Consider the following 17,680-nt stretch of genomic DNA (forward strand, 5'->3'; position numbering starts at 1 on the left):
ATAAAAACAAAGAATACGCTTGTTAGTATTTTGATGATCGACTACTGACGTAATGTGTAGCAATATCCTTTAAATTCTAGCTAAAATTAATTTCATGATGTATTTTCATAGTCACTCATTTAAATTTTCTGAAGATATAAAAACCTAATTAGTGACGTAGAGAAGTCGAATAGAATTAAGCTTGAGTTAAGTATAAATATTTTCCTATTCTCAAGTGATCTCAAACTGAAATATATATTACTGTTTTCGTGAAGCATTCACCGAAAGTGTTCCTCTTCAACATGGCCTATCTTGAACGTTATATGGATTTGCATTGTTATCATTAAATTAAACGAATGATGAACCACTTTTAACAATATTATCCGTGAATACATCATTTATTTTGGTAAGTAAACGAGTAAGCACATAATAAACTATCAACTTACCGGAAAGAGTCATGATCTACGTTTGATGGTAGACGTTTGAAAACAAGGAGTGACGATGTGCCCTTCATGATTTGAGGTTTCGCTGATCGACATATCACCGCATTCCTCAAGTTAACAAGAACGCTTTTAAGTTCACAATCGCATGTGTAAAATATGTTTAAAGGTCCATCATAATCCACAGAATGTCTTTCAGACAGTTCAGGTGATGCAAGTGCTGCGTTTTCCGACATAGACAATTGCTCTTCAATGGTTTTCAGGCCATTCATGATCAGTATGTACAGCAGGCAAACGAATCTAGTTAAGATAACGTCCAACTAACAGAATCGTTATGTGAATGGTCAATACATAATTCATAATTGCCATAAAAACCTGCGATTTTCCAAAGTAAACTGCTCGGTAGATAACGTTCCATGAATTTTTGATTTAATTTACATTAATCATTTTTCAGTGTCGTTTTAACTGCTTTGCGACATCGCGGCCAATTTATTTTATTCTGGAGGCGGCTTTTCCGGCGTATTCAAATCGGGTCTGTTCGTTTGTTAACGTTGTATGTTTATTCCATGTTACTTAGATATTCCCTACTACTGTTTTAGGGCGGTTAGATGAACTAAGGTATGAGCTTTTGATGTAGGTAGCTCTGTCGGCTGAGCACTGTAAGAACGTCCTTTCTCAATCACAACAAACTCATATGTATTCTGTTTAATAAGGTTCTGAATCGTACTTAACCATTGCTTCAGACCACTAGTTTTCCTTAAATCACTCACATAGATTTCCGATCTTCATAAGCTTATTTTCACCAATATAAACTGCTTTTACTTACCATTAGTGAATTCACCTTCAGAGTGTTCCTCTAACTTGTAAACTCTGAAGAAAATCCTGGAACTCTGTATTTCTTGTATGTTTGCAATCTGATAAGAGTTTACAGCAGCTTCCTAAACTCCGTCTTAGACACTCTCTACTAGTTAGTACTAGCCACTTAACCAAACTAAAATTAGTGGATTTATGTTGAGACCTGCTTACAGGTCAAAACTTGATTGCTGCATCCAAATCTATTATTGTCTTGAAAAAGTGAGAACACCTGACTCGCAACACATAAAACTATTGCACTTGTGGACTTATGTCACTGAATGCAATCATTAGCATTATTAAAGCACTAAAATGAAGTCTACTTTAAAGTACTCAGACTACTGACAAATTCCGGCCATTCGTTCCCCGTAATACATTCGAGAAGTGCTCAGAAGGCAAACCAAACACGTGCAACCTGCACGCCTTTTCATTTAATGCTTCACCAATGTAAAGAGATAAATACTTAAATGCCTTACAGTGTAATCGCTTTTTAACAAGGTAGTAAATATCTCGTCTGCCCCATGTATAGGTTGTCAATGGGCAAACGGGGTTTTTATCTGTATGGAGGTCTGGTCACTCACCAACCTACAGCAGCTCATATGACATCAAAAATGAATACTCTCGGCTACTGTGCCTAGCGTCAAACTAAGCATTGATCGACCGAATTCAAAACATTTTGTACTCAGAATAGGTTAAGTGTACGTCGAAAATTCTTTTGTTGCCACCTAGAGTTTCCAGAAAGCTGCATTTCATCCTCACTTTCAGCAATCATGATAATACCATCTTTGATTTTCAATTCAACAAGGTGTTTTCCACACATGACGTCAGCCATTGGAAAGCCAAATGAGAAATGCTTGACCCCTAAGAGCATATCTAAAGTGAAACCCAAATATAACTATTAAACGATACGTTTAAAATCAGGTATCCTATGATTTAGGTCTCTTCCGAAACTCGGGAAGTGGTCCCCTAAAAAAGTACCTGCTTCATTTTGGGCACCCGCGCAGTATTCCAGCCAAACTAAGTCATTTATGTGGCGCATATATATTTGGTGCCTCCTCGTACCGATGTTTATGTTTAAATAAATAAATAGAAACAGAGTTTTTACTCCGGTTAGTTAACCTAGGTACTGTTATTTTATTTTATTAAACTTGACATCAATTTGGGGTGGTGATAAATTCGACAGAAAGATTGGGGAATACGTTTTCTTTGTAACATTTAACTTTGCTGATTTGAATATCGGTTGACGAACTAATTTAATAGTTATGGGCTATCATTTATCATAGCGCACAACACCCTGTATGATGAACCACTGATTCCTTTGGTATCTCATGATTTAACTTATTACTGAGTTAGCACAACAACCACTATAAAATTGTTTCAATAGTTCGAAAATCATATTGGGTCAGTTTTCATTCTCGATATCAAATCCGCCGGGATATACCTGGAGTTATAACATATTTATCGGACATACATTTCTGACATCTAGCGACGATATGTGATTCAATTAGTGTCACCATCTTGAAATATCGACTTCGGTAACTTGGTTATATTTCACAAGTATCATCCGAGAGACTTTTATAACCCTCATTATTTGCTGATGTTGGAATTGGGTAGGAAAACGAACAGCGATCATTTCATAATAGCTGTGGTATGAAAAATAATTTTAAGAGACTGACATCTGTTGACTTATCAGGGTTCTCCAGTCGGGGTCTTAATTACTGTTCAACTCGGATACTAGGGACCTTGTCAGATATGACTCAGTAAAAGTTAATACCAATCGTTCTGCAGCATTTTATTGCATCCTTCATAATTGAGTGATGGTCTTTCTGCTAGTTTTCTTGGTTATACTTTTAACTAATCTACATCTCTTAATAAATACTACTTAATGGTTGTACTGCTATTCTCTTTTATTTCGTCACACTATCGACCTTTTTGTATCACCGAATATACGCACTTGATTTTAACCACCGAGTTTAATTTAGTGTGACTCGTCGAATATCTGCGGATTCATTATCTAGTCTTCATGAGATTGCAGGTGTAAGGATAACAATAACTCTCATTGCGTGAAATTCACTCCCTAATCAGTAGCCGTCTATGTTTTCGGTTTTATGTCTCTATAAAAGTTCAAAGGGACCCTAAATTATGACATTTGCTGATCATAGTTTTCCTGTATATACTCACTAAATTGAATGTAAACAAAGTCGGTGCTGAATCTCCTCAAAATTTGTCATCGCATGGGCTCCAGGATCCTGAAGGAACAAATAGCGTATGAACCAATCGTCGGCCACCGGCTACCATGGGACTGCATCTCCTCACGATGCTCCACTGCCTTGCGGATCAGACCTTTAGGTCGAAGGCTCCAGGTGTGGTCCCCTGCTTCGGTTTGGGCATCCGGACAGTATCGCAGCCCTCGCACAAATCAAATGAGATTTGTATGGCGCATATGTATTTGGTGCCTCCTTGTACCAATATCTATGTTTTCAAATAATAAAAACCATTAAGTCAAGTTTAAACATATAGTTTTATTGAAATATAAACTCAAGTAATAATTATTAGTATGGAAGTTGTGGATATTGTTGAAATTTACTATCATGAATCAACGTAAGTTATTTAATATTTATTTATTTATTTAAACGCATAAACATTGGTACATGGATGCGCCACACAAATGATTCAGTTTGTTTAAGAGCTGGAATGCTTCCCGGGTTCCCGGACCAAAGCAGGTGCTTTTTTAGGGGGCCAATCTCCGTGCTTTTGGCCCAAAGGTCTAATCCGCAAGGCACTAGAGCAACGTTAAGAGATGCAGTCCCATAGCAGCCGGTGACTAACAACAAGTTCATACTCCGTTTGTTCCCTCGGGATCGTGGAGCCCATGTGCACCGTTGGTATGGAATCAGGGTTTTCCAACTCCCCTAGGTGGATCCTCAGTATCCACCAACCTGGTTAAAGCGCCGGACATTCGCTCCACTTCCTCTCAATTTCGTAAACAACAACGATGCTACAAGAAAACAGTGAGTAGGCCTTCTTTGATAGTAGCCATGTAGGAACATTTCGAAATGGAAACAACGCAAGTTAGGTAACTATGATTGTCACTTTCAGGCTATCAGTGTATCTTGACGACAAACCTACGGAATTCGAGAGGTCTCTAACAAACTTGAAGCGATACGGAATATCGAAACATCGCATTCTGATTCTAGAAGTCCTTAAAGACAGTAATCGAAAACTAAACGGCGATTATCAAAGGAGCAGGTTATGTAATGGCTAGAGTCAACCAAACCGAGGTGTAACATCGGTCCATCAAACTGTGAACTTCCTGGCTTGGTGAGTTCAAGGCTGATTCCAACTACTCAGATTTACTGATTATTTACTTTCCTCTAAGTTTTCAGCGTAGCGTTCTTTGAAACTTTAAACTCTTCTGTTTCTTTTGTTCCTTTTGAAATATGTTTTATGTTAATCTTCCTATAATTGATATCGTTATTCCTCTTCTGTTTTTCCTCGTTTTTGATTTGTCTTTCATCGCTACTCTGACATGTAGGAACTTGATTAAATACATGTTTCTGCCAGATTCTATATTGTCTGTGACTGACTAACTTGTCGATTAACATGGAATTCCTAAATTGTTTGCTTCTTATTTTACTACACGTTCAAATGTCTAATGCAATCAATTTCTTATATTTGTTAATTTCGTCTCGCTATGTTCAAATCGTGCTTACATATCTGATAATTACTATCAGTTGTTTTGTTAAAAATTCAGTTACACTGGGGTTACTTTTTGGAATTATCAGAGCATAAAGTCGTCAATCCACTTATTATTACCACGTCGCTTGGGCTAGTGTGCGCTTATCGTTGTCTGTGCTAGAAGATGCAACCCAATAATCACATAGATTTGTGTTCTCGACCGTAGCTGATGCATATTATAATATTTAATATTATGTGACTATCCTAGCTGGGGTGGTTCAAATCCCCAATCTGATAGCAAAAAGAAAATCGCCTAGTCTATTGGTCTACAATTTCGAATCTACACATATAAACAAACTATTATACCAATTCATTTTCCCCCTATTTTGCCCTTAGGTACCATATCGAAATGTCTATGAATCAAAGTCATTCCGCAAACGGCAATGGTGTCATTCTGTTTTATGGAGAAAGGTATATGCTCAAATCGAGGTTTTAAGTAAATCAATTATTGTGTTTCAGGATGTTAATTTATTACGATGGGTGTCATGTAGAACTCGAGGGTCAGTTTCTCAAGTTTTCACATATGGGACGTTTGTACCTGACTTCACATAGAGTAACTAATTTCACATAATTATCTTTACCAAATTTTAACAGGTGATTTTTATCAACAAAAAAGCGTCATCAGGCGTACTATCATTCAGTATGCCATTTGTTAATATGAAAGAGGTTGACATTAAACAACCTGTGTTTGGTGCGAATCGCGTAGAAGGCATAATTACGGCTGAACCGAATGGTGGCTGGCAGGTAAATTAATTACTATCTTTGATTGATCCTCCTACCTTCTTAAAATACTAATTTTTGAGCTCACGTTAATCCCACATATGTAATTTAAAGTCATGTGTTTTCACAATCCATTGATTGTTGGAGTTACAAAGTAGATTCACTATATGTAACACATCGCTAGACTAGCTGATCTGTAATTAGTTTTACTTAGAACATCCTTTTGCCCAATAAATGTTTTGTAATGGACACAGATGTTTTTAAGTAATCATAAACCTGTGTAATTCATTTATCAAATACAGGTTTATATGCAATAAGTTTGTATTTCTTAGATGATATGATCACTTGTTCCTATAATAAATAATCCAGTGTATCAACCATCGTATTACTTTCACCAGTGAAACATATTGACTATAGAATTTAAATATACCTCTAGCAATGCATAAATTCTCGTAAAACTAATTTTCCTCAGCCTCCTGTCGATTGTTTCCAACCATTAAAATATAAAATATTGTTCGTTACTGTGTGAAGTCATCAGACTTGGTAGATGTATAACACAATTTATCAATATTATAAAATCATCACAAAGATATGAATGATACCTCATACTTCTCATTTAATATTAGTTGAACTATTCAGTGAATATTTACCAAGCCATTTTTGATTTGAGGGTTTCGTCATTTGTCTAATGTATTAAATTCTTTTTTGAACATTTTTAACTCGAAATTTCCTGTTATATGGTAGACTAATTAGTCGCGGTTTTTAATTCACGTTTGTAAGTAATACAACTAAAACAATTAATGATTGTTTAAGTTAGACTAATGACCTCTTATGATACTGTGACTTTCAAGGTTAATGTACTGGTCTACTGTTAAAATGTAACAGAACTAAAACGTATACTTATTTTAAGAATCGGTCAATATTCACACTCAGGTTTTAATGCGTAAAACTAAAAGTACATATACAGTACAGAAACTCATCTATATCAATCGTAATCGATTTTCTTCTGGTCTATGAATAGTTTTTTTTATGTTTTCACATACTTAAGACTTCCTCATGAGTACGTTCATCAACAAATCAATGAAATCATTTTTATGTAGTAAGAGTATTCCTCTATTCCCTGTACATTACTCATAACATGATTAGTCTGAGAATTAATCTATAGTGTGAACATCATCACCAGAACAAATATATCCATATTCCGTCGGTTGTCTTTTTTCTGGTCAATTGAACAAGTTGTATTTATTTATTTGTTTATTTGAACACATAAATATTGGTACAAGAGAGCGCCAATATATATGCGCCACACAAAACAATGAGAGTGCAAAGAGAAATAAAAAAAAAAACTAAGGAGCGCAAAAGAAAAAGAGAACAATAACGAAGAGATTGGTGTAAGGTAGTGTGGTAGTAACGAGGTACAATCAGAAGAAATCTTTCAGGTAAGGGAGACACAACCACTTTTTATGAAGAAAGTAAAAGAAGGTTACAGCAGGATCGCCACTGGCTTCTATTCTGACCCATATCTGATAACGTCTCTAGCCACTGTGTAGCACCATCTCTCGGACCCCAACCAGGGAGTCGTGAAGGACCGACAGAAGCCAGCCCTTTGCAGCTTTCTTTCATACCACGACACCATGTCATGCACTGACCACCTCTCCGCTTCTTCCAATCAGTCCCAGAGTCGGCAAATAATCCACGACGTGGAATTCTCTGGGACGACACTCGTAGAACATGTCCAAGCCACCGAAGTCGGTGTTTCAAGATGGTGACACCAATTGAATTATCATCTCTGTGCCCGAACACACGATGCCGAACCTCTGCATTACTGACATGGTGTTGCCACTGAATGTCAGCAATCCTTCGGAGACAGCGATGATCGAACACAGAGAGTCGTCTAACGTCCTCAACTCGGAGAGGCCAGGTTTCACAAGCATAGAGCAGAACTGCTCTCACCGACGCGTTGTAGATCTGAAACTTTCACAGCCAGACTAACATCACGAAGGCGCCAAAGGTGGCCCAGATTGGCATAGGCCGCTCTGCCTTTCACTATTCGTGCATTGATCTCATCACTCACACCCCCACCAGCACTTATGCAGCTACCCAGATACACGAACTTCTCGACTACGTCTATCTGCTTACCATCCAGGGTGAGTACAGGGTTGGAATCCTGCCAGTCTTGTAGAAGTACTTTGCACTTGGAAGGTGCAAAGCACATACCATACCTACGGACACTGATTGCCAACTGATTAAGTGCGGATTGCATGCCTTGGGCATTATCGCACAGTAAGACAATATCGTCCGCATACTCAAGGTCGAGAAGTCTTTCTCCAGGCAACAGATCCACACCACCATTACTTACATTCATCAGAGCTGTTTCTAGAATGTCATCGATGGCAAAGTTGAAGAGGAATGGTGAGATTGGGCAACCCTGACTAACCCCACTCCTCGAATGGAACAATGGAGAGAGGTGGTTGTATGCCCTCACTCTGCCTGAGGTGTTTGTATATAGGGCTTTTAGGATGTTAATAAACTTCTCAGGCACACCCTTCTTCAATAGACAATCCCAGAGAACAGCCCTGTCCAACGAATCGAAGGCAGCCCTGATGTCAAGAAACACTACGATTGTTGGCCTTTGATAAGTATGGCGGTGTTCTAACATTTGGCAGAGGGTGAAGATATGATCAATACATCCTCGACCAGAACGAAACCCAGCCTGCTCCTCGCGAGTCAATCTTTCTCGGGTTTTGAACAACCTACGAAGTATGACGGAAGCCAATAGCTTGGACGCAATCGGAAGTAGACTTATCCCCCGATAGTTGTTGCAGGAACGACGTGAACCCTTTTTAAAGATGGGGACAACTATCGACTCATTCCATGACGTTGGTACACTCTCTAGTTCCCAAACCTTTGTAAACAACGTCGTCAATTCCTTAGTCAGAAAGTCACCACCATCTTTAAAAAGAACCGGAGGTAAGTCATCTGGGCCAGGTGATTTGTAACGCTTCAAGAGTTGGAGTTCCTTGCGGACTTCCTCCTCGTTTGGTGGATCAGTCGTCACCGGCCATGGAGGGCAGGACAGTCTGACCGATGTTGCCGGAGCAGCAGGCCAGTTGAACTGCCCTTCGAAAAATTCTGCCCACCGTCCAAGACGTCGATGGATGTTAGTGATTGGCATCCCATCATCCTCGCAGATTGTTTCACTCACACCAGACTTCTTGCTGCCAGTGGCTCGGATGAGCTGGAAGAGCTTCCGGTTATTACCAGATGCAGCTGCTGCTTCCAGCTCATTAGCACGCTTCGACCACCAGGCTTCTCGGTCCTTACGCAAGCTTTGCCCAATTTCATTACGTAACATCCTTCGTTTATGGTCAAACTCACGGTCACCCGGAGTAGACCGACAGGCTTCAATGAGTTGTAAGGAACCAGAAGAAACCCAGTGCTTAAAAGCGGGGCGTTTCGCAAACCCACAACTGACTGTTCCCGCCATTTTCATGGCGTCATGCAATTGCAACCAATGCTCATCTATACTTTTCGGTGGAGTGGTAGCTAGCCTAGAGGCTAGCTCGGTTCGATACTTACTTGCAACAGAAGTTGCAACCAGCTTGCTAATATCAACCCGTTGATGGTGGTCACTTCGTTGTCCACTGAAAAGTAAGGCAAGATTGGCGCAGACCAAGGCATGGGCAGAGTCCAGATAGGTACTCCAAAAGGAGCGGCAGTCTTGTACACAACCACGCCAGCGGTAGCTGATCGCGATGTGATCAATCTGAGTCCAGGCTTGAGATGCAGAGGGAGGACGCCAGGTGGCATATCGGCGATGACTGTGCCGAAAGTTAGTGCTAGCCAGAAACAGGTTGTGGTCTGTGCACAGTTGCAGTAGACGGTCCACGTTATCTGTCCTGCGACCAACAAGTCCCCATCGCCCACCTAAACGATCCTCTTCTGTGCCTAGATGCCCGACCTGAGCATTCAAGTCTCCGGCTAGTACTACAATATCTGTCGAACGCACTTTGTGGAGAAGAACAGTTAACTGGTGGTAAAACTCATCCTTGATTGCATCCGGGCTGCAATCTGTCGGGGCATAGGCGGAGATGATGAAAAGACATCGTTTCTCACGCCGATTTCTTCTCACTGTGATGGAACTTTCTAATCTAACAGCACATAACCGACTGTTAATGGGGATCCAATCGACTAGTGCTGCCTCAGCTCTAGCGCTTAGTGCGACACCAACGCCAGCAAGACCAGACGAAGATGCCACAAGGTCCCCGGATAAGCGCACGTAAAACAAGCTTTTCGAAGCGACAGATGGAGATCCATAATCTTATTTGAAATGTGATTGAGATAGTCAGTAACACTGTATAGATCGTTACAATGAAACTTAATATCCACTTCCCCAAATCTTATCGTCTTAGCAGTTTATCATAGTTTTATCTAATTATTCAATACACTTCAATAAACACATGTATAATTTTGTGTTATAGGCTTTTAGCAAGTGATAATACCCTGCTACGTAAACGTATAAGTAAACAAATTGTAATTTCAACTTCCAACCCAATCGCTTAGAGTCTAATATCACCAAGTCTTAATTCCATTTATTGTATTCTGGTTTACTATTTGTTATATTTCCCAGATTTTCATCATACATTCAAAGTGTCTCGCTCATTTTTTCTTCTAAGGGTGAAGCGAAATTCTCACTAACATTCAAAAAAGGTGGTGCAATTGAATTTGGCACAACATTAATCGAACTAGGCAGACGTGCATGTTCTGCAAAACAACATTTCAAACCGCCAAATGCATATTCATCTGTAGCAGATATGAATGGTGCAGGTCAGTATTATGCTTGTCCACCACCAGCTTATTCCGCACCTTACAATGATCCATACTATGGATTTGTACGACCACATGAAGCATTCACTGTACCTCAAGGTAAGTAGTATCTTCTCCCTCGCTCTTCTTATCAACTCGTTCTTCATATTTACTGATTAATGAAAGCAAGTAAATACAATTTTTCTTACTTATCTAAGCTTATATTATCATTGTTATTGTACCAATTAATTGTTGGTTAGAGGCCTTAAGTGATTCGGCTCAGAATCGTTCCTAGTGACATAGATGTGTTTATTTTTTGTCTTCGTTTAGAAATTGAGTCCCGAAATCTCATTGTTTTCTACTACTTCTGATTATAATGTAACTACAACTACTACTTTGGGATTTTTCTTGAAATAGTTTTACCTTGTTGTTCTGATCTACTATAGCAGGTTTTGTCGATGCACATAAGTGTTAGAGTCTAGATTGCCCATGGCTGACTGAAATAATTGTTAAAACTAATAGTAGTAGTAGTAGTAGTATCATTTTATGTTCATAGTTTAGTTTCCTAATTGAATCGATTTAATAAAACTAATGTGAGTTTATGACTTTACATCGAAACAAACTACAACCATTTTAAAATGGATCCACTAATTTTATTTATTAAATTTGTACAGACGATCTTAACATTATTAACTAACAATTGATTCGAATGAACGACCTACATATATAGAGGAAGGTAGAATTTCCCTCAAAATAGAAGAGAATTATTAATTCTGTAACGTTTACAATAAATTAACCCCTCATTTATATACAACGTCTCACTGTTTTCGTAAATTTTTATTTTTTACAGCAGAAACACTCTACCAAGTCAGAGCACCACCTCCATATCCTGGTGCAACACCTACCACAATGGCTAATGATTTTGGACCTACTGGTACAAGTCAGTACACAACACCTTATCCTACTACCTCGACAACTATAGGAGGGAATGCACCATATCCAGTTACCAACTCAAAATATGAATGTAAGGGATTTTGTATTTCAAATTACTTTATTTTAAGAGTTTATCACTTATCAAGTTCTCACTTTTAAGGGAAAATCCGATTTCGTAATCTGAAAAGAGTTGGTGCTATCAAAATACTCTTAATGAACATACGATCCAATTATATTCATAGGTTAATCCGTAATCTCTTATGTTTTAGACATTAACTACATCCATGTAGAATAATTCAAAGTGTAGATAGAAAAAAATATGGTAACAATATATATAGCCACGTTAAACCTATCAGGTGATCCTATCAGTAACCCCTTCAGATAGAAGTTTGTGCTGATGATTTTGTTCAGAAGAACAATGAAAGCTCCACAACCAAACCATCCAGATCAGAGAAGAAAACCTAACTCACCCACCTGAGCTATAAATCTTCATCATCTTCATTTGTATTGTATAATCTTCTTTTTAATGTTATCAGCCTTTTATATTAAAACATTACTGTGATGATTGTTTGGCAGTGAACTTGAGTAGAAAATATCTATCTTAAAGCATTTAAATAGAAAGTGAATGCTAGTATGTTACTATAAGTTGCTCGCTATGTTGAATTTAAGGTTTGTTACTCGAGCAGACCTTATACTCGTATCTGAAAACTATTTCATACGTTTCAAATTAATGTTACTAGGACTGGCAGCTATTTTCAGCCTGGATATAATTAGTCTTGTACTGGATAAACCAGCTAAGGATTATACATTAGCTACTACACCGAAATGTTTTACGGTTAATGAATTGTGTTTATAGAAATTATTCGTAGCAATAGTAATTTAGTTTATAGTTCTGCTTCACTCTACTCGTAATTATTCATAAACATACTTATCAGAGTGACTTACTTCAGGAGTAATGCTGTCTTAATAAATTTCATGCTTCTCTGTTCAATAATAATTTAGATTATGTTCACATGATGTGGTTCATAGCTTCCACATAATAATAGTCTTTGCAAAATTATTTCTTGATCTTCAGCCTACTTTTTCAACGCTTGTTTATTTCTTAGATAATGTTTATTTGTTGATTGGGTTAGATCCTAACTGTTATATTTTTAACATGTATCATTTCAGCTAAATCGAATGAAGCTGTTGCTTTCAATGGTCCTGCCAATGTTGTAAGTGGAGGTTACTACTTTCCAGAAGATCCTTTTAGTGTATATGTACAACCTAGTGCTCCAAATTATCCAGGCAACCCCCCATCTTATCCGGGTAATACTCAAGATAATCATAATCAACCACCTCCCTATCCAACTGAAAACTACAGCCAGCAACAAAACGCTTCTAAGAAAAATCAGTAGTTAAGCTTGATTTTATTTACCTCATCTTTTTATATTGGGGCAAATGATATCATCTGGTCATTATTGAGGAATTGTGCTAATATGTCTGTCATATTTTTCAACAGTTTTCTGATTCATATTAACAATTCGGCATAATGTGATGGTTACTTTCTTTTCGATTCTTATTTGAACTCAATTATTTTTTGATTCACATAGAAACATCGTTTTGGTTGTTTTCTTCTCGCTTAAATAAATTATCTGATACCTTGAATTTATCTTTGAGTTTTATCGGTGTCTGTCCATAATTATTCGTAATGGTCCTCCAGAATTACAAGTACCATAAACGACAGGTGGTTGTTTAATTTCTCAGCTAATCTAAGGCAGAATAAGCACAGACCGACAGACTTACCGGACATTCAGAGTTTCTTTTTGTGTACAGGATCTTTGATGAAAAAATATGAAACTTCAAACGAAACAGTGATAGGATATTTGAATTGGTCAAGGTTTTGTATCAAATGGTAAAAATAAGAAATTTCTCGAAGAGAAAATATTTCCTTAGGTACGGATATGGTCTTTGATAATTCAAGTTCGTGCTGTTCACGATGGTGTTACTTCAGATCCAAACAACAAGCTAATATTCAGGCCCTCAAAAAGTTACACCGCTTGTTTGGTCGTCCAGTTTAATTTCCTGGCTGGCGAGTTTTGTTTCACATAACTGAGAATACTGGTCAAATCGCTAGAACTAACGGCTATATAGTCAAAAATGTACCTAGCGAGTGGTTCGGATTTACTTGACACAGTTATGATCTGTTTGATATGAAAGGCAGAAGGTTAGAAAAGCTTATGACCTACCTATCACCACTATATTAGATGCACGAATGGATGTTTTCAAGGGCGCGCCCGTTAATTCTGATGTGACCTTACTAATCTCTCACTGATAACGAGGAATATCCAGTTTCCACTGACAGAGTGGAATACTTCACAAGTTGCGTCCTATCTTTCTAGTAGGCAACCGTAATAACAAATCTGACAACCATTGTATTACCGGAGGTGGACTACCGTGCACTAGGTCTAGCTGTCTTGATCAAGTACTCTCGTCCTGTTCGCTTCAACTGAAGCATATTTTGATTCATTTACAAACAGGACTTGTGAAAGAGTTACAAATTAGGAATGATTGTAACCTACTGGAATTTCTGTAAACATCAAAAGGTTTCCATTTCCGTGATAGGCGTATACAAGCTTTCTTTTTTCTACCTTCTTTAAATAAAGAAACAACACAGAGAGGTATTGGGTATTCTGGATATCAGCAGCTATTACTTTACCAGGTAGGAGATTGGTTGGTTGAGATGTGAAAAATAACTCGACGAAAATTAGGACCCTGGAAGAGAACGTTGTTCCAAGAACTAACCAGCTAAATGAAAAAATTAATTAATCAGTAATGAAAGGTATGAGAAGACGGGAGTGCAAGAGTAAAAGGGGGACCGAGACAATAAAAAGCGATATGGGGGTAGTTTGGTGATTCATAATAATGATATCATCAGGTAGGTTGAGAGACATGGATAAGGCAAAGCTGATCCATGCGAGAGACAATCATTCACGGGTGTGTAGGTGTTTATCAAATATTTTTTTAAGGCTGTGCCCCGAGGGGACTGTGGTCGTTTCATCTGGGAGAGCATTCCAAATGGAGACAACACTTTCCGAAAATGTGAAAGCGTACCTGGAGTTTCACTCTCTGATTTTCGATCTTTTAGGAGTTGCTCCGATTGGTGTAATAATGACGTCCTAGTAATATGCCTTGTTGGGGTGACTTGGCATATTTAATATGCTGTATGTTATTATCAGATCAATCTTACTCTGAAATAGCTTATCGAGAATAATCCCAGGTGCTGGAGTATTTTTTCATGACATTTATTTCTTGATCCCTTGGATTACTTACTTGGCAGTCTCTGTTACTGATCTGGGGGATTTACATCTCTTTTGAAGTTATATGGAGCAACAACGTTGTGAACTTCCAGCTCTACGTTATAAAGTGTTGTCAACAATTCTGGGGTGACCCCTACAAGTTTTCCCCGCATAAAATGAAGCGTTGCGTTTGGCCTCACCGCATGTATTTTGAGCTAATGTTCCAGCTCTCTGTTGTTACTAACCCAAGATCAGGCTCTTAAGCGACAACCGAGAGTGAATTCTAACTGAGAACGTGAGAGTTTTCTGTCAGAATGTCTGTAACATGACATTTTGACGAATTTAGCTGCAATTGATTGTCTAGTGTTCAGTCCTCTAATGTTTTAAGGTCCTTTTGAATTTTTTGTAACCTGGTATATTACTCTGATTACTCCGATATTACTCCGAATATGAATATGCTATGAATATAAATCTTCTACTTGACAATATATTCTAAAACTAGACTAATCTAGTTTGTGCTACGGCAGTAATAAGAAACCATATACCGATTGAATTGGATGAATTTATCTAAGGTACTCATTCACTCAGATGGACATTAAAACTATGAAACGAGAAGTCGAAATAAAATGGGGAGGGCAAGTGAGTTTGTAGGTTCCTGGTTTAATTGGTCAGCGAAGTTGGTATTAAAGACTTCTTCCATCCCTAGGTTGGCGAAACCCTCACTATCAGGCCCTGATCTGCAGGTTTCCACTTATTCGTAAACCTAAAGGTGCATTTTATATTAGCTTGTATTTGACTGCTAGCTTGGTTTGGAAATACCTCCTACCTCTTCGAACTTTGGCCTTGAGTCTGTTTCTCAATACCAAGTAAGGGGTGTAGTCATAATCCTTTAGGGATACTTGCCACTTGCATCGAGCCCTCCTTTTTCCTCGTGTTCCGAGCGTCGTTCTACCAAGAATCTCTTTCTTAGTGTGCATTATGTTTGAAATATATTGTGTAAAACATTATACCTGTTTATCTTTACTGTTGGTCTCCAACAATCTGATATCCATGTTGCCTGTTGAAGATGCTCTGTCATGGTCATGTATTCTGCCTTAATGTAATAAAGTTAGGAAGCATTCTCATTCCTCAGAAGTATCTCTTTTGTGACCACGTTGAATATAACTGCAACACTGTTACTACTTTAAATGGATCAGATTATTTATCGGTAAATAGTCTAATCCTTACCCAATCTCGCGGCGCCACTCACATATTCAGTCAGTCCCAAAATTCTGATAGCTGTGAAGAGCCACTTTTGAAACCATCCTGTTTGGTTGATATCCTATTAGCTGAGATTAAGAGATAGAGTGTTAAGATCTCCAACTAAGAGTATTCAGTCAAACTTAAGGTGTAATAGTTGTGACGTGATGAACGATTACTCAGATAGAAACAACCAAATGAATTTTAATACAAAGCTACAGAGTATCTCTGTAAAATATGAGAACCATACAGTAAATACTTCATTTGCAAACTTCCAACATTTGTTTTCATATTCGGTATGTCACTTTAGACTCACAATTCCCTTCTAATTCTGTTTCTGTATTCATAGAATTCCGCTGCCAAGTTTTCTACTTCCGATTAGTATTACATAGTACTTATTACGACAGACATAAGTAGCATGCACCAAAGTAATACTATAGGGTTGTTCTTATCTTTCTGGGCGTTAGTACTTGAGAATGCCAAGTTTATTCCTCCTATCATGTACTGGGTGCTGTTTGCATCGAAGCAAAACAAGTATGGTTCTGTTACTCCTGTTAGTTCGGTACTGTCTAGCGTTAAGGCTTTAAAGTGGGTTTAATATTAATAGCCTCTTCGCCTCCAGCTTTGTTTACCCTATCTCGTCGAACAAGTGTCATATCTTCAATTCTTACTTCATCATTCTTGATTTGAGTGGAGAGCTATTTTGGTTAGAACTATGATCTTCAGATTGAACTAAAATCACATGTACCTGATTCCTACTCACTTACCATTTAGTCCTTTTAAGTTGGTGTATAGGTACTTGATGGTTTGTCCCATCATTAGGTGCTTCTCTATGGTAGCATTCATTTTCACGGCTTTGAACGAATCGTCGTTTATGGTGGGTTAGGAAGTTCTGTAGGAAATGACCGCTCCAAGTCTTTAGCCTTTACAGCGAACACCATTAGTGAAACCGTAACCTCGGTGTCTCGTATCATGAGTTGCTGGTCAATGTTAATCGACACTATATTGTGTTCCATAGGGCATTTCTGCTGTAATCTTGCCGATATAGTTCGGCCCCCATATTATCTGATGCTGGATGTCATTCCTCCAGCCATAAACAGCCTGGAGGACTTTAGTTAGATCTTCTTGCCTTCTGAAGTCCACAGTCATCGGACGTGAAGACTCATTGGTCATAAGGTTGAACGGACGAGGTAGCTAAGGCATGTTAATTGTTATAGCAGTGTCAAGATTTATGCCGTGATAGCCAACGTCGCTGCTGCATGCCACATCTGTGAGTTTCGTGAGATGTCAATAAAATTTATTTCGCAAAGTGTATTGAGACTAGAGTTACACTTAATAGAGATGTATTTGTATTGGTTCTACCCATATAATCCTCAAAGCTGAACATGAGACAACTGGGAAAATAGATATTCAACATTCAACACGGAGAGAAGGCCAACAATCGTGAACGCGGGAATATTGATACGTTCAAAGAGATAGCATGGCTCGGCATTGCAGACGTAGTCATTCTGGATGACGTGTCTTTACTCACACTAAAATTATCATTCTATCTTTAGCCTAAATATGTTTTCTAGAAACTTCAGGCATCATATTGTTATGATACGAAGAGTCAGTGTGGACAGTGATGCGACTCACACGTCAGATCCCATAGATTAGGCAGTCACATCATGACGTATCTTCAGTTTTAGGATCAGG

At 38.3% G+C, this 17,680-nt stretch overlaps 2 protein-coding genes across 2 annotated transcripts in view; one reads left to right on the top strand and one right to left on the bottom strand.

The window, feature by feature from the left end:
* MS3_00010292 (uncharacterized protein) overlaps window positions 1–691 on the bottom strand; it is a gene marked incomplete at both ends in the record, with an annotated part of 37,158 nt that extends 36,467 nt beyond the window's left edge. The window contains one exon of the mRNA XM_051218652.1: window positions 426–691. Coding sequence (XP_051070292.1) covers window positions 426–691 — 266 coding nt within the window. The remainder of the gene's footprint in view (window positions 1–425) is intronic.
* Window positions 692–889: 198 nt separating this feature from the next.
* WBP2 (WW domain binding protein 2) lies at window positions 890–13,115 on the top strand (the record flags this gene model as incomplete). The annotated part of the gene is made up of 7 exons (XM_051218653.1): window positions 890–951; window positions 5,346–5,420; window positions 5,469–5,562; window positions 5,604–5,753; window positions 10,406–10,655; window positions 11,386–11,559; window positions 12,639–13,115. Coding segments are annotated over 7 exons (1,032 nt in total), but the record flags the coding sequence as incomplete, so codon positions are not given.
* Between the last annotated feature and the right edge of the window lie 4,565 nt (window positions 13,116–17,680).

Source organism: Schistosoma haematobium, chromosome ZW (genome assembly GCF_000699445.3).
Source record: "Schistosoma haematobium chromosome ZW, whole genome shotgun sequence".
Classification (NCBI taxonomy): Eukaryota; Metazoa; Platyhelminthes; class Trematoda; order Strigeidida; family Schistosomatidae; genus Schistosoma; species Schistosoma haematobium.